The following is a 20,000-nucleotide window of genomic DNA, read 5'->3' as shown; positions in this document are numbered from 1 at the left end:
ACACGTCTTGCTCAAGCACACGCGCTTGCGCGAGCGACTCTGGTGGCGCGCGCGTCACCCCCGCGTAGAAACTCAACCTCTTCACTTCTTCGATTGGTCGATAACAATCAGCCATCCGAGTCAAACATTTTTTGTAGTCGCCGTTCTGCAGGCTGGTTGTGCCATCGTGAAAGTACAGCGAGGCCAAGGCTATCTGCATGTCGGGGGCTGCTTCCACAACAGTATTTAGAGAACAAAGTTTTTCCAGCTGAGCAATCCTTTGATCGGTGTTTCCAAGTGCGTCGGCCGCTTCTATGACCTCTTGTAAACAAACATTGAGGACTTCGTAAACTTCTTCTCGCCATTCGACATCTTTACAATTCTCACTGTGATTGTAAGCTGTGCACAATCCTTTGATCGCTTCGTGAAGATAGAAGATGATAACCTTAGGGCTTTCTTGTTTGGTTCTTAGAATACCAGCGATTTTCCATGCCGCTTTGCCGATATTTTTCGCCGCTGAGCACTCCTCGTCCCGGTCTTTGGCTTCGTCCTTGGCTCGGTAATAACGAGAAAGCGCCTGTTCAAACAGATCTTTGGCTTCTTGTGGGGAAGATCTTACATCAAGAAGACTTGCTCGGCGAAAAAACTCGTTTCCTTGATTTCTTATTAGGTGAGAGAGAGACATTGTCAGAAGCGTTCTCAAAGGTAAGGGGAAAAATTCCTAACTTCCGGGTGTTGTGTGATAGTTTTTGTATCTACCGTAGACCGAAATGTTCCTTGGGAAATATAAACAATTCGTGGAAAACCGAAAGCTGGCGGCTATTTTGTGCTCTCTCGTTAAAGACCGCTTATGGCGAGCTTTGTCGGTATGAACTTCACCAAGCTTCACAAAAAATATATATATGGAATAATATTCAATATATCTGTTTTGTGTGTCTTGAGGATTTACGTTATAGAGCCTTTGCGGTCTAATTGGCCACTGACAAAAATACCATAAGACTCTTTGTTTTTGGATAAGCATTGTTTCCAGTTTCTCTTGGGACTTACAATGGTCCCAAGAGAAGATTAAAACAATGCCTATGCAAAATCTTGGGTTTTGAGTTTGAGTTAGGGTTAGGGTTAGAAATTTTTCTAAATCTCAGTTTTTCATGGCTTAAAGGGGCTAGGTCACGCAATTTTAGGCAATTTCAGCATTGATCAAATGGTCTTTGAATTAACTGAAATAACAAAATAACGGCTCAAAACTATAGAGGAACTCAAACAAAACACAGGAAAGCTAAGGAGGGACAAGGATGGACAAAACTGGGGAGAATTGATATGGATTGCATTTGGGTAAATTTGAAAAACGTCGGCCCACCTTTTTTCAAATTTATATCAGTTTATATCAAAATGTCATTTAAACAGCTGGAAATTCATTCTCAATTGTTACGTGGCCGTGATTTTGCAAATGAAAGACTCTTGCTCTGCAAATTCGACGTTTAGAGCTCATAATTAACACAATTAAACGAAATTACCTAAAAAAGCGTGACCTAGCCCCTTTAAGCTAATATCTCACAGAATTTTTGAAGCCAAAAGGCTTTCAATTGCAGAGATTTACAGCTTCTTCCAACTTTTGAAATCGTTTTCGCAACAAAATCTGTACGCAAAATTCGTGCTTTTATGAAACAAAATATAAACAATGACGTCAACAGAAACCCACCTATCAACGAGGAGCATCATCAGGAAAGGCAAGTTAGAACACAAGATCTGTCACGCCAACTTTTAATCAATTCAATCACAACAAGATCAGTCTACGAATCACGTATAGACTTCATTAACGTATCGCGCTTAACTGAAAAACCGCTTTCAGGCGCACTGGAAAGAAAACTACAAAACAAAGTTTGACGAGAAAATGCAAAAACCCAGTCACGTTTGACGAAAAAAAGTAGAGGGGGGCTCGCTTTTTATGGATGAACACTATACTGAAACGATAAATCTTAACCTGAAAGCCGACTGTGGTTAAATTCAGAAACTTAACAATAAAGCAGGGTTTTTGTTTTAACAAACACAAAAGTCTGAGCACGGGTTCTTGGGATGCACCCACAATCAGTCATACATTCTTTGTTAACGGCAAAGTTTTACCAATCATAACTGTATATTTAAACTAGAAATTATGGATCAAATACACATTTTTTGAAATGAGGAAAGAATCCTTATTGAGAATGAAGATCATCTCAGTTGTAACCGCTACTTTAGCAGTAAACAAAGAACAGCTTGCAAACAAAAAAATAAACTTGATTTCTTGTACTTGTCCTTGAATGAGCACGATTTTTGCCTTTTTTTTTTCGTGTCCAAGCAAAATAAAAACGCCATCTCCAGCTTGCTGCCACAAAGCCATGGAGTCATGCCCTTGCCGGTTATTGGACAATGACAGAAGTTTTCTTTTAGATAGGCACGTCCGTGAAAGTAGTGTATTCTTTTACAATGGGCATTTTGCCAGATTTGTAGTGCCTTCCCACCCAAAGAGCTAACAGCTCTTTTCCTGCGAGGGTATGCACAGGCAAAAAAGATGGGAGGCATACTTGTGTTTTTTCTCATCCCAGGAATGATAAAAAATACGCAACCTAGGGAGGACTGGTCGTGAAAAACTTGTTCCATACTTCCTTTCGATACTGCTGAAGAAGAAATATGGACATATTTCCGTAACCACGTCACTGGAAACCATTCTTAGTTCCGACCAACCAGACAGCCAGCCGATGCTGACCGAGTGTGAAAAAAAAACGCGGATTGAGCACATAGGCATTTTGTCTGCGCATGCGTGAGAGGACATTTGCTTGGACGCCATTTGATAGTTTGAGCGCGCTTTTCCTGGTTTTTCTTGAGGTTGTAGATTAAACTTGCAAAGTCCCAGGGCCTCTTTGTTCTGCGCTGCTCGAGCGTTTCGGCACAGTTCGGCTCACAGACCCCCCGTTTGTCGACCGTTCGTCTCGGTTACGTCACCGAAACGAGTTGACCCGGTCGGGCTAATTCCGTTCCTTCGTCTTTGGGATGCTTTAAGGCTCTCTCAAGGTGTTCCCAGAAATACGGCTTAACATCACAGCTTTCCCAGTCAAGGTAGGTCCTGTCTCGTAATGTAAGAGGTATCGCACACTTCCTGTACACAATCGGTACAACTTGATGTGAGTCTATTCTAGTAAGTGCTCGCTCAAGTTCATGGTTGCACCAATTGCTATTCACGAAATCGGGCGAAAGAATAGCGATAGTTTTTCGACTGTAATAAATTGCTTGGGAAATATTGTCAACGATAGCAGCGCCTGGAACAAAATCCCTGAAATCTATGCAACATGTAAAATGTCGTTTTTCTAGTTCTGCTAAGAGTTCTTTGACCCAAGTGGCATCTTTATTGCTGTAACAAATGAAGACATCGTATCTGGCTTCGTGATCTGGAAAAAAAACATGAGAGGTAAAAATATATTATTGCGCAAATTATTTAAGAAATTACATTACAGAATTTATAATAATCACCATCATCATCCTCTTACCGTGCAAAGCGCCTTACCGTGGCCACCCAAAAAACTTTCACATTTGACAATTACGTGTAAAAACGTCAACAACCCACGCAACAGTGTTCAACTTACAACTGAGCGAACTTTGCAAGGAGGCGTGACTGTCAATCAAATTCACATATCCTGATTGGCGGACAATTTGTAAGAAAACTTTGTTAGGTGGCCACGGTAAGGCGCGTCGCACTGTAAAAAACCTCAATTTTCTTTGAAAAACTATATCAATTTAAGACGTTTTTTTCAGTCTTCCGCCAAGTCATGTCAACGAAAATTCATGGTTTGCATCTTACGTCACGGCTGCCATGTTGGTGTGCAGAACGATGCAGTAAAACGTCTTTTGGGAATTTGACCCCATCATTCTGCAAAACTTGTGGTGCTATTTTCTATTGTTTTGTACAGCAACTTGGCCGACTCATCACGTGGACGCAAATCAGGGGGGGATCCAGGATTTTCCTTAGGAGGGGGTGCACTACTAAGGAATGTCGCAGCTGACTGGTGACTGGGGGGGTGATGCGAAACCCCCTGCACCCAACCCCTAGATCCACCCCTGCAAACCAAGAATGGCTACAGTCTCGGTCACAAATGTTGTAACACTGACGAAAATGTTTCCCCTCCTCCCCTTTCAATGTTGATGTGATATGGGTTCCAGTGCAAGAACTAACCGGTAAATGCAACATTGAAGGGAGGGAGGAGGAGGGCTGCGTTATTAGTAGCTTGGATGCGAGTTACGTGCTGTTCAAGAGAGGTGTTACAACTATTTATGACCGAGGTTGTAGCTTAATTCATTTCAGTGGCGACGAAAAAAATTTGTTTAACTACTTAACACAAGGAGACCATGCATTCTTGGTTGGCACATTTCTGTTCTATACAATAGGCCATTTCCGAGTTCATGTCTGCCTCCTCTTCAAAGCGAGTCTAAGTGCGAAGTTTTTGTTATGAAAATTAGTTTTCATTCATATGTAAAGTAGAACTAATTACTAATTGCGAAACCCCCTGCACCCAACCCCTAGATCCACCCCTGCAAACCAAGAACGGCTACAGTCTCGGTCACAAATGTTGTAACACTGACGAAAATGTTTCCCCTCCTCCCCTTTCAATGTTGATGTGATATGGGTTCCAGTGCAAGAACTAACCGGTAAATGTAACATTGAAGGGAGGGAGGAGGAGGGCTGCGTTATTAGTAGCTTGGATGCGAGTTATGTGCTGTTCAAGAGAGGTGTTACAACTATTTATGACCGAGGTTGTAGCTTAATTCATTTCAGTGGCGACGAAAAAAATTTGTTTAACTACTTAACACAAGGAGACCATGCATTCTTGGTTGGCACATTTCTGTTCTATACAATAGGCCATTTCCGAGTTCATGTCTGCCTCCTCTTCAAAGCGAGTCTAAGTGCGAAGTTTTTGTTATGAAAATTAGTTTTCATTCATATGTAAAGTAGAACTAATTACCATCACAAAAACTTCGCACTTAGACTCGCTTGGAAGAGGAGGCAGACATGAACTCGGAAATGGCCTATTCACAGTAACAAAGTGAAATGACAATCATGTCTTTACAGTTACCACACAAAATTTACTGGCAATTAGCTACTCACGAACTTCAGGCGGTATCTTCACTATTTTCTTCACTATTTCTGCATTATGGCATTCTCTTCTGTGCATGCATGAACCATTCGCCTCATCATGTCTGTCCAATAACCCCTTAGTTGATGACGGATTGTCGTTGGCGAATCTGGCTCTCAAGTAGGGTAATACGCATTGCTTAATAATGCACGTCACTGCTAAAACTGCAGCTGCAGTGCCTAATGTAACTCCCAGTGCAAGTGCCAACCTGTTATTAGTTGTGTCATCAGGGAAACTTGGTCGATTCGTGTCTAATGAAAAGAAAAGCTAGAGATGAACTATTTTGTGTCACAATTCAAGTGTTACTGATTGTGATCAGAAGCATTGGGTGGTTTAACTTTAGGCATTTTTTATTCAAATCGTTATATTTTGCTTGGGGGTGAAGAGGAATAATCAGGCGTTCATTATTTCATTATTCCTGGTCAAACATTTTCATTGTTCCATTATTCCTCTTCCCCCCACCCCCTCGATTTTGCCAATCACAAGCAAAGCACGGATGGCACAGTGGTGAATCCCCCCCCCCCCCTTCCCCACTACAACCCACCATCCTGGCCTGGGTTTGATTCGCAGACTCTATGTGATATGTGGACTGAGTTTGGTGGCTTTCTACTCTGCTCCAAGAGGTTTTTCTCAGGGTAATCCTGTTTCCTCCTCTTCCAAAAAACCAACCTATGATTTGATACAAGTTAATTTGAATTGATATGATTTCTTTACATTCTCCAATTAGTGCCCTTAGTGCTAAAAACACTTGACACTTAAAAATAATCAGACCATGTCAGTAGTGACTGCATGGTAACAACTCCCACACCTAACCTTAGCAAAAGCAAAATATAATGCTTGGCCATATGCACATCTGTAGTAAACCCACTAAGAGCCACATAGACATTGTTTCAGTGGCAGCCTTAAATAACTAAATAACATTAATTTTATTCATGTTGTTTCATAAATACCTTTTTTCGGCACATTGTTTGTGGAGACTGCAAAAAGAAAGAAAAGATGCTGAAGAAAAGATTAGGATGAAATGGAATAAGAATGGGATATTCCAGGAGTAGGATGATCCTTGGGGAAAAAACTGCAAAGACATTGCAAAGTAAAATGAAGTGGTTTTTGAGGGGCTTTTCTTTGAGGGCATAAAAGTAATCAGAACATGTCAGTAGTAACTGCATGGTAAAAATTTCCTCACTTAACCTTCCAAGTTATAGCAAAAGTAACATATAAAGCTTTGCCATGCACATCTGTAGTAAACCCACTAAGACCCAAGTAGACATTGGGGCCGTTTATACAAGAGAAACTAAGCCACGGCTTACATAAGACGTGACACCTTGTTTAAATGGTACAAAATCGAAGTTTACGGCTTACTCCATCCGCAGCTAGCTAAATTAAGCCTTGGCTTATCCTGGCCTAGGAGTTTTGGGCTGTGCTTATCTTGGCTACGGCTTACCTTAGACATGAAAGTGTTTGTATAAATGCACTCAAGCGTCTGCAGCTTGCTCAAGCCGTCAACAGTTCCTGCGCATGCACTTGTTTTGTTATTATAGCCGACATTATAGCCCAGACTTCCTTTTCACGTAATAAAAATGGCGAGCGCGAGCAACGAATCACGTATGACTAAAGAAAAAGATTCAGCGAAAAAGCGAATGTGGAGTGCCACGGAAGAGAAACAGCTAGTGAGCTGAGCAAATTGATAATTGCGTCACTTCAGCTAGTCTAAGTTCTGCAGCACACTGCAAGTGTTTGTTTACGCCTTTACTGGATTACATGTAAAACTTTAAGTGTAACTTCGTGTAACTTAATAATATTTCTTAATTACCCCAAACCGAGGCATCAAAATAAATTACGTCATCAATTGGACCAGTTGGCCGCAAACTTGGCCGCAAACCATTTATACGAGCATTTCACATCTTTTGTAAGCCGCACTCGTATAAATGGCCCAGTTCGCTTCTTATGTAAACCGTGGCCGGTCTAAGCTGTGGCTTATTTTCTCTTGTATAAACCGCCCTAATGATTTACTGGCTGCCTTAAATAATTAAATAATATTTTAACCCATTCACCTCTAAACCGGCCTAAACCGGCCATACTTAGTATTTTACTCTGTCTAACGCCAGAAGATTTCACTCGTCAATGGGGAACGCCCAGGAGTCAATGGGTTAATCACTCACTTAACAAAACTGTGTGCCACTAATATTACTGTTTAAAAAATACCTCCTCCTCCCTGCACAGTGTTCAGTGGGACTGAAAAGAGAAAGAAAAGATACTGAAGAAAAGGTTGTGATGAAATGGAAGAATGCTTAGAATGGGGTACTCCAGGAATAGGATGACCCTTAAGAAAAAAAAAAAGATTATTGGGACTCCAGATACTCCATTGTAGGGGATTAGGGAGCATTGTTTCACTTAAAAGGAGCCCTGCTATGATTTTCATAAGCAGGACGTCTCAGATTTCCATAAATCATGACAAATCAAGAATTATGAATCAATGCATAATCTAATGTTGTCTCAGGCTGTGAGAGCTAGACGGGCAGTTAAGCCTGCAAGCCACAGTATATCAGAACATACTGTGCCAGACAAGTGAGGTTTAAATGTTTTAACATTTTTTAAGGGAGCATTCACAAAAACTTGTTGGGGGAGGGGAGGGGAGGGGGCAGGGGAGGGAGGGGAACTGATGAGAAATTGGGGCTTGCCCTCCAAAAAAATCGACATAAAAGGAACGGGGGGGGGGGGGTTTGAAAAATAACTCTTCCATATAAACACTCTCAAGGGGGGTACCTTAAATAATGAAAACAAAAATTGTCATTAGCCATGTAAACACAATATAATACATTAATATAATTCACTTCTTATTTAATTTTATTTGATTCATCGAGTCCTTCACAGGAACACATGAGTTATCATTGATAAGAGATAAGAAAAAATAAATTATTGCTTAAATTGCGTACATAAGTGCGAGGATGACTTCTCCATTTACGTTCTCTTTCATTAATCTTATTTTTTAATAAGTATGCTTTACACATTGAAAGAAGTAAGATTTGGCTTAGGTTTTGGTGTTTTGCATATAAATGTACAATGTATGTAGCTATTTATTGTGACTCAGTGGTTAGCATATTGTCCACACTCCATATTCAATAATTGGATACATACCAACATTAAGGTGAAGGCTAAGGCCTTTATAATTGTCTGCCAGAATTGCAATGCATGTGTAGTTTCCAGCATCTTCCAAACTAACGTTTCTTATCTCAAGAACAGAAACTCTAATGTTGCGTTCATCATCGGCAGAATGATAGTAAATGTAGTGTTTGTTTTCATCTATGACGCTTCCATTTTTTTGAAAGAAATTCTCCACCTTGGAATTCTGGCTTTTGCATGTCAGATTAACGTTGCTGCCAATTACTGCAGTATTATGTCCTATGCCACCCTCCATCTCCAGTGAATGTATGTAAGGAGGCACTTTCGTCCCTGTAAGGGATAATAAAACCCATTGCTAGTTAGCTCTGGCCTGTTGTTGTAGAGGATTGCATAGTGGTGTGCGCTTAAACCAAGAAGGGAAAAAAGGTAACAATTTTTTAATATCATTGTTACATGATTATATTTAATAATACCAAGGCTTCGTAGCAGCACAAAGTAGGATATTGCTTTGATAAACCACACAACGTTTTTGAAGTTCATTTTTTAATGAAGACAATACAGCCATGTTTTGAATGGCTGCTCCCAAAGGATGTGCATGGCTTAAACTTAATTTTCCATTGGAAGTTTGTGGAAGCAGAGTCAAGAACTTTCAAACAATTTTCTGAAAAAAGGGAGGGGAAAATTTCAGAGCTTCTCAGGTGGTAATGTCAGTGTGGGAATGTTTGTCAGAGAAGAGATGTTTGCGGATGGGAGTGGCGAAGTGTCTGTTGGTTTCACCAACATAACAAGCACTACAGGCTGTACATTGGTCCTTTTTCTATCACAACGCAACACAGAATTAAGAAATTAGTCAGCACTTTTTGCAAATAACCTAGATGTTAAGTTTGTGGTCACCCCTTGTAAAATCAGGAGTTGGTTTGGGGTCAAGGGTGCTATCCCTACAGATTAACAATTGTGAGTTATTTATAGGTTTTGAAGTATAGTGCCTGTTATGTTGGTTAAACCAACAGACACTTTGCCACTCGCATCCACGAACATCTCTCCTCTGACAAACAATCCTACATCTTTAAACACCTGAGAAGTTCTGAAAATTGTCGCTCCCTTTGTTCAGAAGATTGTTTCAAAAGTCTTGACTCTTCTTCCACAAGCTTCCAATTGAAAAGGCAGCCATGCACATCCTTTGGGAGCAGCCATCTTTAAATTCCCAAGTCAAACATCTTAATTTATCCCTTTCATACTAATTAGTCTCCTTTCTTAGTTTAAATAGTTTTACTCTTTTTTTTGGTTTGTGCCTTCATCCTTAATTAGTCTCGTTAATATCTCACTTATTTATACTATTTATTGCATAACTATTTTCTTTTTATTTCTCACTGTACAAAAGTCATGCAACTACCGATAACAATGGATGATGTCTCATCCAAAACATGTAATATTGTCTTCATCAAAAAATGAACAACATCATCTAATCGGCGAGTTTTTGCCTTCAACCCACCACGAAACCTTTTGTTTGCACAAGCATCGAACAATAGACAAAAGTCCATTTTACAGTTATGTGCTTTGTTACCTGGCCTATGAATGAAAGTGAGGCGAGAGATTACCTTGGTTTTTTTTTTGTTTTTTTTTTCTCATTGCTTTTCTCATGTAAATTCCAACTAATTAGCATGAGAACAACATCATTAACATAATTACAAAGAAAAGCTGGGAGCGCTGTATCATAACAAGGTCAACGCCAGCCTCACTTTCATTTAAAGGCCAGGTAACTAAGCACATGACTGTAAAAACGTCTATCATTTTATCGCCCCCTTTCTTTACTGCCGTTTTGCCTTGACCCGCAAGCTTTTCTTGAAAAACTCTCATTTGGAACTTTTGGCAACCTGACCAGACCGGCTAGAACAAGAGTACTGCTTTAAACACCATTTAATAGGCAAGTTTTTCAACTCGATTCAAGCCCGCTGTGCTGGAACCGTGGATAATGGACTTGACTGATTTTGAACTACGCTTATCAAACATGACCTTATATTATTATTAGGATTGACTTTGTTTATAAACTGTTTTGTAAACCCTAAGATTGACTACAAAAACCAATTGCAACAACCTTTTAAAAAAATTAATAAGTGGTCGATAGACCACATATGTATAAAAAATTGTTTCTTTTGCTACACTTCTGCTTTGCTTCCAAAGCAATCATCAAACACATTTAATAATCCAATAATCATACGTTCACTTGGTCGAGTTTCTTGGTTCTCTACTCTGCTCTGAGACTTTTTTTCTCAGGTTACTTGGACCTGTATTCCCCTCTCCTCAAAGAGCTATGCTTGATTTGATATTCAAGGGTTAAAATTGATTTGATTTCTGTGTAGTGTCCCACAATGTAATAAGTGCTCCAGCTCTAGAAGACTTGACAGGTATAAAGTTCATTATCATTAATCACTGTCATTTTCAATTGGTAATGTATTTTTGGTTCAAGTTAGCTTCAGGCAATTTAGAGCATGTAGATCTACAGATAATATTTGTTATTGAATTTTTTACCTCAGGTATCATGTTTCTAGCTTTCTGATTAGTCCTCTCTGTCTCGGAAAATGATTGCATCAAGTGTTGCCAAGCTGGAAACTGATTGGCTTTAATTCCAAAGATCCAAGCATTCAAAATTTAATTAAAATAATAAAACAATTTTACCAGTATTCCATTCCTGCTTGTTGGATATGAGACCAGTTATAGCCAACTCACCACTATGTGCCTCGTTGGCTATTTTACCATCTCATATCCAACGCACACACTCATGGAATAACATTATTATCATTATTATATTGTTAATTACTAAGTTGAAACACACTGGTAGCTTTATTTCATGTTGTTCAATTTTCCACATTTGGTATTCTGTACAATGATGGCTAATAACTGCATATTTATCATACAAAGGTCAATAACAACATTGTATCCATATAGTGCCAATAGTCATACTTACGATGAACAGTTAGATGAAAGAAAGCACTAGCTTTGCCATGTGAAGTTTTTACAACACAGCTGTAATTCCCTTCATTTTTATGTATCACTTTTTTAAGTTGCAAAATGGTCTTGCATTCGAAGTAAGAAAAGATGGTGTAACTTTGTTCCATCGGTAGCTTTCCATTGTAAAACCATGTCACATTTGCAGGAAGAGAGGAGTGTACAAGGCATTCGAATGTAACATCGTTTCCTTCAGATTGTACCTTCGTAGGACTTTTTGCATCAACTTTGAGGATGGGTTCAGTTGAAGAATTAGCTTGCAAAGATGGTAATATAATACTTTCACTTTTGCAATGAAAGTCCTGAGGAGCTGTGCCTCGTTTCTGTCTTGCTTCCTGGGAATAAGCTGCAATGAATCATGAGTGGGAGATTTGTGTTATATGAGTCCTTGCAAGATATCTTCCACGAGTATTGTTCTTGACTTGTGAAATAAATGTGTAAATGTAGTATAGTATGTTGATTGATATTCTTTAATTCTTTAATTTATATAACTTACAAAACTATTTCACAGGTATTAGCATAATTATTTTGCAGAGCATAGTAGCTTGCAAATATTATTAATCACTCACTGAAAAACCATGTCCCCATTAACCCTTTGACGCCCAAACCAGCCAGACTTCGTATTTTACTCTGTCTAACTCCAGATGATTTTACTCGTCAATGGGGAACCCCTGGGAGTGAATGCCTTAAAGCATTTATTTTCATCATAATAGTCCTTTTCACGGTCAGTTTTTCTCATTTGCATTACAATGTAATCTAACGTGGGTGCGAGGCATTTTCTGGTTAAAACTACAAAATAGCCCAAAATTGCCTCACATACATGCTAGATTACATTGTAATGCAAATGAGAAAAACTAACTGTGAAAAGGGCTATTAAGTAAAAAAAAAAATGGTAAAGTCTGCTTATGAGCCGGTGGCCCAACACGCCAGAGCCTATCTCCCATTTCTGTAGCATGAAGCGACTACGAGTATTTCTACTCCCCCCTGGATGGGATGCCAGTCCATTGCAGGGTTACCCCCAGCATTAAATTCACCAGTACCCATTTATACACCCAGGTGGAGAGAGGCACCCTGAGAGTTAAGTGTCTTGCCCAAGAACACAACACAATGTCCCCGGCCAGGAACTGAACCTGGACCACTTGATCTGGAGTTGAGCACACTAACCATGAGGCCACCGTGCCTCCCACTAATTTGCAAAGTGAAACGAACTGAAATACAGAAAGATCTTTAACATTCATTAAAGCTATCGTAACCTTAGGCCTACCGGTAATCAAATGTTAGCATTGGTAAACAGTTAGGGTTGTACCTGCCTGCCAAATTTCGATCCGTTTCGCAAAATAGTAATAATGACCAATTCAATCCACTAGCTGCACAATCAAAGCCCTGCCAGCAACGTCAGGCGGCTGTTAGTGTCCCAAATGAAACGATCAAACGATGGAAAAGATCCTCTTACACTTTGAACACCACACAGCGACCATTGAGGGACGACAAACAAAGACTCGTTACCAAGCTACGAACAAAGACTTGTTACCAAACTGAACTCAACGGTCGCCGTGTGGTGTTCAAAGTGTAAGAGGATCTTTTCAATCATTTTATTGTTTTGTTTGGGATACTAACAGCCGCCGAGCGTCGCTGGCAGGGCTTTGATTGCACAGCTAGCTAGCGGATTGAAATGAAAGAAAAACCTTTTGCCCTTGAATTCTACAGTGGAATTGTAACATTGGAAACATTATTTTTATCCCGGAATAATTGACTCAATTTGGTGGGCTCCTGAGAATTCAGTGTTCAGCCTTGGTAAAATCTTTATTATAACCATTGACAACCAAGGAATTGATAATGGCTCAATTCACGTCGAATCTGGAAAAAATCCACACCGAAAGGAAGCAACCCACAATGGCAACAAGGTTAGGCTTTTTAATTGAGAATTTTTTTAAAAAATTATCTTCTCGGGTCTTTTATCAGGATTCCCAAACAAATCTCTATAATCATTTTTGTTGGCCTTCCCTGATACTGAGCTTGGGGTGCCTGTGCTTAATATTGTCATGATGCAGATCAACTATCATGCAAAGTATAAATTTGGGAAGTTTTTAAAGGGGCTAGGTCACGCTATTTTAGGTAATTTTGTTTAATTTTGTTAATTATGAGCTCTAAACATCAAATTGGCAGAGCAAGAGTCTTTCATTTGCAAAATCACGGCCACATAACAACTGGGAATGATTTTCAAGCTTTGTAAATGACATTTTGATATAGACTGATATAAATTTGAAAAAAGGTGGGCCAACGTTTTTCAAATTTACCCAAATTCAATCCATTTCAATCCTCTCCAGTTTTGTCCATCCATGTCCCTTCTTGGCTTCCCTGTGCTTTTTTAGAGTTTATCTATAGTTTTGAAAAGTTAATTTGATATTTTAGTTAATTCTATGACCATTCGATCAGTGCTGAAAATGCCTAAAATAGCGTGACCTAGCCCCTTTAAATAAATATGTTTATCAAAGTTGGTCACGTGATTGACTTTCTCCACTTTCTAGATCAAATTGGATAGCAAAGGTGTCAAATGCCAGGCAATCAAAACAGTTCATAAGAATTCTGCAATTTTCCACAGCCAGAAACAGTCCATTTTAAAACTCTCACCCGAATGCCGACCGTACTGATCTACAACGTGAAACAAAGTTAGATCTGAACCATCAATTACAGCAAAAAAGGAAGCCAGTTAAACAAGCGCATGCCAACCTAATATGAACAAAGCCTAACAATTAAAAAGCGACAAATATCGTAAATAAGTTAAAAATAAACTAAACTTTCCAAGCTTGCCTTTTTTCCTACATTCCTCCAGGGCTGGTTTTTGGTTACATGCAGATTTCGCATCCTCATCAGCACATAGTTTCACAGTCACGTTCAGTTCCAAACGGTAACTCTCCATGCAAGAACATGAAATCTCCAGTAGGTGACAGCTCGGTTGAATTTCCACATGTTTCGAATTAACGGAGAACTTTTTCAAGGACAATGTAGCTGAAATTAGAATAGCGTTAAAAATCGAAAATCCTTTGAGAAGCATTAGAAATTTGACCTAACGTGCGCCGATTAAGACCTTCTTTCACCACTCGTTTGCGATCGCGCAAGGCGTTGCGGGATTAGTAAACACAACGAAGCTTTTACCGAATCTTTCCACTCAGTGTGTTGAGTGAAGATGAAACTTTAGAACAGAATAAACAAACTACGCCGATTGGAAAGTGAATGTGACGCAAATTTGCTTACTCTTCTCAGAAGCACATTATGACATTTCTTCCGCGAATGCCCCGCCCAATTTTTTGGGCGTCAAAGGCACAACATTGGGAAAATGGACTTCATTTTCACATTTTCCGGTTTTCAAGTTCCTGTTTACGTCCCCTCGCCTGACTATGCATTGTACGCTTGATAAATAAACTAGAAAAGATGCTCTTCTTTGTGGTGTCACATCCTCTCATGCCGACATTTTTTTCCCGTCACACAATGGCCGTTGGCAAAACGAGGATCGGACCGGACCGGATCGGACCGGATCGGATCGGATCGGATCGGATCGGAAATTAGAATAAAATGGCATGTTTACAGCTAGTTGACTGTATTCATTTATAGTGCTCATTTGATTTTAAAAAATACTAGAAATGGTTTGAAAGAAAAAGTTAACATAAAATAAAGAACATGTTTCTTTGTGTATTGTGTCCTGTAGAATGCACTATTAAAATGAAATGAAGTAAATATCCCGTTTCATAAATAGCTGAGGGTTTGGAACGTTCAATCACGATGTCATGAACCCCCGTGACATGAACCACGATGGCATGAACCGGGACTGTGGCATGAACGATTGTACGTTCTGCGGGAACGAAGCGGCAGAAATGCGGGAATGCCGTACGATCTATAGTTGCATTTACAGGTTGAGGCACAAGACATTTCCAGCCTTGCAGACCACCACGACACTTTGTCGAATAAGAACCCAGATAAGGGACCTTCTGTTATGTTGTAGGTTCGAGCCTTGACTATCCTTCAGTTGTCCTGTCGCCCGTTGAGAAGTAATGGGATATTCAATTGCATCATAGGCATCATTCAATTATTCCAACAAAAATCTTTCCGTTAAGTTATTCCATTATTCTCTTCAGCCCCGGTTACTAGCTTACTGAGTATATTTTATGACGTTATTTCTTTACAATGATAGAGCCGATTTACGTTTGCCAAGAGCCAATTATATACCCCATCTAAGTCAATTTTGGGTAAATGTAACTTTAGCGACCCCAACTTACTCACTTTCCGTTTATGCATAAACCTTACATAAAGTCTTTTAATTGTAATTTCGAAACGGAATCAGCAGAGCTATAGTTCTTTCTGTAACAAACTTTATCTACCGATAATCTTTCCATTTTTAGATCCCACTAGCCAGAATATTCTTATCCCCAAAATCCCGACAATATGCGACCCGATTCTAGTAACTCTGCCAGGAACTCCGTTGAAAATGAAACCCCATGGAGCGGTGAAGTGTGACGTCGCGTCACCATAGCAATGCGTTTTCTGGATCTAAACAAAGCACTCAACGACCTATCCAGCGGCACATTCCCATTAGACAATTTTGCATTCAAGGGCCAGCTGAGCAAACTGGAAGCACCGGATGTTGGGAGATCTAACCAGCAAATAATTTGTAGACTTAAAAGAAAATAATACTGCAAGGCTGGTTGTACGGCTGTGACAAGATATATTTTTTCTTTTAACAATATTTCGTGAGGCACGGCCTGTCTTCTTCAGGGAATTAAATGATTTGCCGTTACATCAAGAGAAAATGAGGGGACAGAGAGGGAGGCTCAAGGCGTTGGCCGGGATATGTTATGTCCACGAAAGTTATTTTTAGACGAGCGGAAGTCTTTGTTCAAGGGGAAGTCTGTCTTCCGAGACGTCCGCATGCAGTCTTGCTTCGCTCTCAGGTTCTTAGTGAAAAGAGAAAATGATGGCGCACGTGGAAGGCTGATGAATATATATTTTCTTTCAAACATCGGACCGAGGTTGGCCTGCATGCGGACGTCTCGGAAGACTTCCGCTCGTCTAAAAATAACTTTCGTGGACATGACATATCCCAAGAGCTGGATCGGGAGCCTCCTTCTCTGTCCCCTCATTTTCTCTTGGTTACATTTAACACCATGAGGCGAAGCCGAATGGGCTATTGACCCGTGGCCCTTGAGGTCGAAGGGTCTAATTGTTTTAGTATCACTCAACTTGTCGGACAGAAAAGGCAATAATAAAGTGAGCAAATGCAAGTTGAAGAGACGTTTATTTGGGAATAAAACAAAAGAAAGCGTCACGCTTTTCGCTACTCGAGGACTATTACTAATAGTCCTCTAGTAGCGTAGCCAATCAAAACGCAGCATTTGCAATAGTCCACTACTTGGGTGATACTAACACCGATTAGTAACGTCTGGTAAGTACCGCTGAGATCCTTGTTCTGGACCGCCAACGGACTCAACGAACAAGTGGAAGTGCGTTTTCAATATTCCTTTAACCTGATTGGCTATTACCAGTCTTGTCGAACACTTATCAATCATTGGCGTACTCAAATCCTGGTACGCTGCTGCGCAGACGTACGGATCTAACCAGAGCTTTGGTTTCGTCTGTGGCGCAGGCTATCAAGGGGGTGTTTTTTTTTTAAAAAATGACGTTAATGGAATAAAAAAATGAGGACGGCCTCAGCTTACACGAAATGTTTTTATAACTTGATATAATGATAAAATATACATGTCCATGGAATAAAAATAATTGGGCGTCATAAATTTTATTGTGCTATTAAAGAAAAAAAGACATTAACACTCAAAGATAAAGTTTGAATTGTTTGTTCCACAGTGTAGCAGAATAATGTATTAGTCATCCACGTACGTGGCTGATTAATGCCATTTCAGACAAAGGGCAACTATTCGGCCATGATTATTCACTCTGGTGACAAGATTTTGCCGAGGAGACACGTCCGGAATCATCATTTGGATGTGGAACTGAAAAAGGATAAAAGGCAAACGATTGATAAAGAGAAACAGAAATCAACAGGACATTTGCATAACCTGCGTAGCTGGCTTGAGATTTAATCACAGCATTACTTAAACATTCGCAAATACGATGGCTGCTTCGGGGTTTTTTGGCCGCGAGTGGCCTGGGGAAAAGTAGTAAAATCCCTCGCGTCTTCGTCGCTTCGAAGCCAATCGCTCTTGTGCGTGTGTAAGGCCAGTCACTCTCGTACATCAACATGGCCTCTGTATTCAGGAATTCTACACTCTGAACCGTTGAAAACCATCTTTCCGAGCCTGGAAAGTTACAACTGATCCCTCTCCCCTCCCCTACCCCGCCAATTTTTCTCTTTTCAAGTGGCGTAACTTCTCTCCGTCACTTATAATTATGTGAATATATGATTATAATTCAATTTCTAACGCAGCCATAGCCAACGTCAGGCTAAAATTCGAGTTTTGCCAAAAATCGAAAGAAACTTATTTGATTTTGATTTTTTCCCTGTTAGCCACAGATATCGACAAAATTTCTCCAGAGAGTGAAGCAAGCTAGAAAAATAGAAAGGGTGAGTGTCATAACATCTATTTCAGCTACTGATTAGGTTCACATGATAAACAGTCCCGTATTTTGTAAGACTGAAATGTCAAATGGTGGAATATTTGAGATGGTAACTTTTCTCTAAGTGTTTTCAAACAGTCACTCGCTCCCCTTACCCCTACCCTCTCGCTATTTTTCTCTTGACCTCGGTCCAGCTTTCTCGCGACCACGTGATCGAAACCACAGCAAACAGCCCGGAACTCGGGCTACTCATTTGACAAAAATGAACTCAGAAAAATTAAAAACAAAAAAGGGAGGCAAACCTGTTTTTAATACAAATTCTCTAGTGGCTATTATTCCAGCGTTGTAGGCAATACATGAATAAACCCCTGAATCATTCCTCTGAACGTCGGCGATTTCGAGAGAACTATTCAGTCCTCTTGCAGATCCTTGAAACAGGTAAGTGATTCGTTCACCCTCCGTCACAGGCCGACCAAACTTGAGGAAAGTTCCCACTTCAGCGTTTTCCATGATACATGTCAAATTAATATTGCTTCCGATGGAGGCAGTGTTGCCAACTGTCTGTAGGCCAAAATATGCGATAATGGGCTGCTTTGCATTTTGAACTGAAATACGAAAAAGAAGCAAAAAACTTATTTCCAACAGACAACTTTCACAAAGGGCGGTTGCTTTATTATTGTTTGGTATCAGGGAGCCATAACTAGGATAGTACAACTTCATTGTATTTGTGGAACGAAGTTTTTACAGACCGCGTTATTTTTAGATTGATTTTCCCGCGAAACCGGACTAGTTTCAGCTATCACAAGTTTTGTATGAGAAATCATTACCCATGGAGTTTAGAATGATCACTCGTGCAAGTCAAATCTCATTTTAAAACTTGTCTAAAAATAGCTTGATCGGTGAAAATGCCATTAGATACACCTAACACTATGGGCTCCAGTTTGTATCTATGTTAATCAGGGCCCGGTTGTTCTAAGGCTGATTAAATTAATCCAGGTTGAGCGTAAACTTTGTTTCATGTTTTCCACTTTTTGGTGAAAATTTCGTTTGCCGTTTTTTGTTTTTCAATATTGACTTCTTCCAATGTAAATTTTTGCCGAATATCAGCGTTGAACAGCATTTGGGAGTAGAGAAATAAACTCCTTGGTTAATTTTTAATCTGGGATTAGCGTTAATCGGCTTTTGAACAACCGGACCCAGACCAATAGCCTCATTTTGGTTGCACATCATAGAGAGAGAAGAAAGGCTTGTTATCATTAAAACAAAAGGATTACCAAAAAGGTCTATGTCGGTAGAATAATACGATCATTCTCTTTCGCCGAGCCTATCATTCATCCCAACGGGCAAGGCCTTGACCGACGAAGACAAATTGTGGGCTCTGGGTACAAGAATGAGCCTCAAGTCTTTTGAACCTTGGCATTTTGGCCACAACGGCATTTCCTTGCCCAGAACCTTGGAAAAGAAACATTTGATTTTACAATTATATTTTTGACTTGTAAGAACTCGATGATTGTCCAACGACGGTACTCTGTTGAGGTCTGTGGCGAATGCTTGTTCGATAAGGCCGGTGACAGGCCCGCACGATCTCAAAATAACGAAACGTATTTAACTCTTACTATCATAGCCATAGGCATCTTTCAATAGAGAGAGTTTCAATGGAGTATCATAAAACCAAAACCAAAGCAATTACTTCGGCCAATCAAAAAGGACGGAGGCAATCCAGTAAACCAATCAAAACTCGAAGTAATTGCACGTAGCTGACACAAAGGGCGGGAAAATGTGCATGCGCCAGCAAGGAATTGTTTTGATTTAACTTCTGATTGGTTGAATAAGTGGCGCGAGAAGTTCGAACCAACCACAGGGTGAAGTATTGCAAAACCAAAGCAATTCGCTAATTACTTTCGACACTCAATTGAAAACCGCTCTATCATGAATATGGGGGTGTGGCAGGAGTTCATCAAGGGGAGTCTCTGTCACCACTAATTCCTTGAGTCAACCCTTCCCGAGAAGTCTTATGCTCTATTTTCTTGCCAGTTTGCTCGAAAACTCGCTCTAGCGTTTGGGCCAAGTTCTCATGGCCTTGAAAGGATAAGCTTGCATTAACTTGCTATTTACCTTCTGTCACAACAGCCATGTCGACAGCAATGCTCACTAGGGAAATCACTG

General features: G+C 40.0%; 3 protein-coding genes across 5 annotated transcripts in view; all 3 read right to left on the bottom strand.

The window, feature by feature from the left end:
- The window catches only part of LOC137996718 (uncharacterized), a 5,082-nt gene extending 3,485 nt beyond the window's left edge, over positions 1 to 1,597 (bottom strand). Inside the window, exon 1 of the mRNA XM_068842263.1 lies at positions 1 to 1,597. This exon is cut by the window's left edge and continues 3,485 nt beyond it. Within this exon, the coding sequence (XP_068698364.1) occupies positions 1 to 664 (664 nt within the window). The 5' untranslated portion in view covers positions 665 to 1,597.
- Positions 1,598 to 1,723: 126 nt separating this feature from the next.
- Positions 1,724 to 14,738, bottom strand: LOC137996717 (fibroblast growth factor receptor 2-like). Of its 3 annotated transcripts, XM_068842259.1 has the most exons (8): positions 14,523 to 14,738; positions 14,079 to 14,276; positions 11,227 to 11,613; positions 8,277 to 8,591; positions 7,344 to 7,373; positions 6,092 to 6,118; positions 5,114 to 5,392; positions 1,724 to 3,401 (listed from the first exon to the last, which is right to left on the bottom strand). In XM_068842259.1, exons 2-8 carry the CDS (start codon positions 14,185 to 14,187, stop codon positions 2,950 to 2,952), a joined length of 1,599 nt encoding a protein of 532 aa, XP_068698360.1. In that variant the 5' UTR covers positions 14,188 to 14,276; positions 14,523 to 14,738; the 3' UTR covers positions 1,724 to 2,949. The 3 variants fall into 3 exon arrangements, with proteins under 3 accessions (XP_068698360.1, XP_068698361.1, XP_068698363.1); XM_068842260.1 differs by lacking the exon at positions 14,523 to 14,738 and having other exon boundaries at positions 14,079 to 14,520; XM_068842262.1 differs by lacking the exon at positions 14,523 to 14,738 and having other exon boundaries at positions 3,217 to 3,401; positions 5,350 to 5,392; positions 14,079 to 14,512.
- A 2,279-nt stretch (positions 14,739 to 17,017) lies between these two features.
- LOC137994479 (uncharacterized) overlaps positions 17,018 to 20,000 on the bottom strand; it is a 3,070-nt gene continuing 87 nt past the window's right edge. The window contains exons 1-3 of the mRNA XM_068840061.1: positions 19,950 to 20,000; positions 18,137 to 18,439; positions 17,018 to 17,269 (exon numbers count right to left, since the gene is read on the bottom strand). The exon at positions 19,950 to 20,000 is cut by the window's right edge and continues 87 nt beyond it. Of these exons, the coding sequence (XP_068696162.1) occupies positions 17,205 to 17,269; positions 18,137 to 18,439; positions 19,950 to 20,000 (419 nt within the window). The 3' untranslated portion in view covers positions 17,018 to 17,204. The remainder of the gene's footprint in view (positions 17,270 to 18,136; positions 18,440 to 19,949) is intronic.

Source organism: Montipora foliosa, chromosome 3, assembly GCF_036669935.1.
Source record: "Montipora foliosa isolate CH-2021 chromosome 3, ASM3666993v2, whole genome shotgun sequence".
Taxonomy (NCBI): Eukaryota; Metazoa; Cnidaria; class Anthozoa; order Scleractinia; family Acroporidae; genus Montipora; species Montipora foliosa.
Note: the sequence above shows the minus strand (reverse complement) of the source record. Positions and strands in the feature narration are given on the sequence as shown.

Excerpts from the sequence above, each read along its gene's own strand:
- LOC137996717 (XM_068842260.1), bottom strand. The coding sequence starts at position 14,322 with ATGCTTCTCAAAGGATTTTCGATTTTTAACGCTATTCTAATTTCAGCT. Across the intron at positions 8,592-11,226 it reads CTTTCATCTAACTGTTCATC|GGACGAAAGTGCCTCCTTAC; the intron begins GTAAGTATGACT and ends TATCCCTTACAG. Across the intron at positions 5,393-6,091 it reads AAACAATGTGCCGAAAAAAG|ACACGAATCGACCAAGTTTC; the intron begins GTATTTATGAAA and ends TCTTTTCATTAG.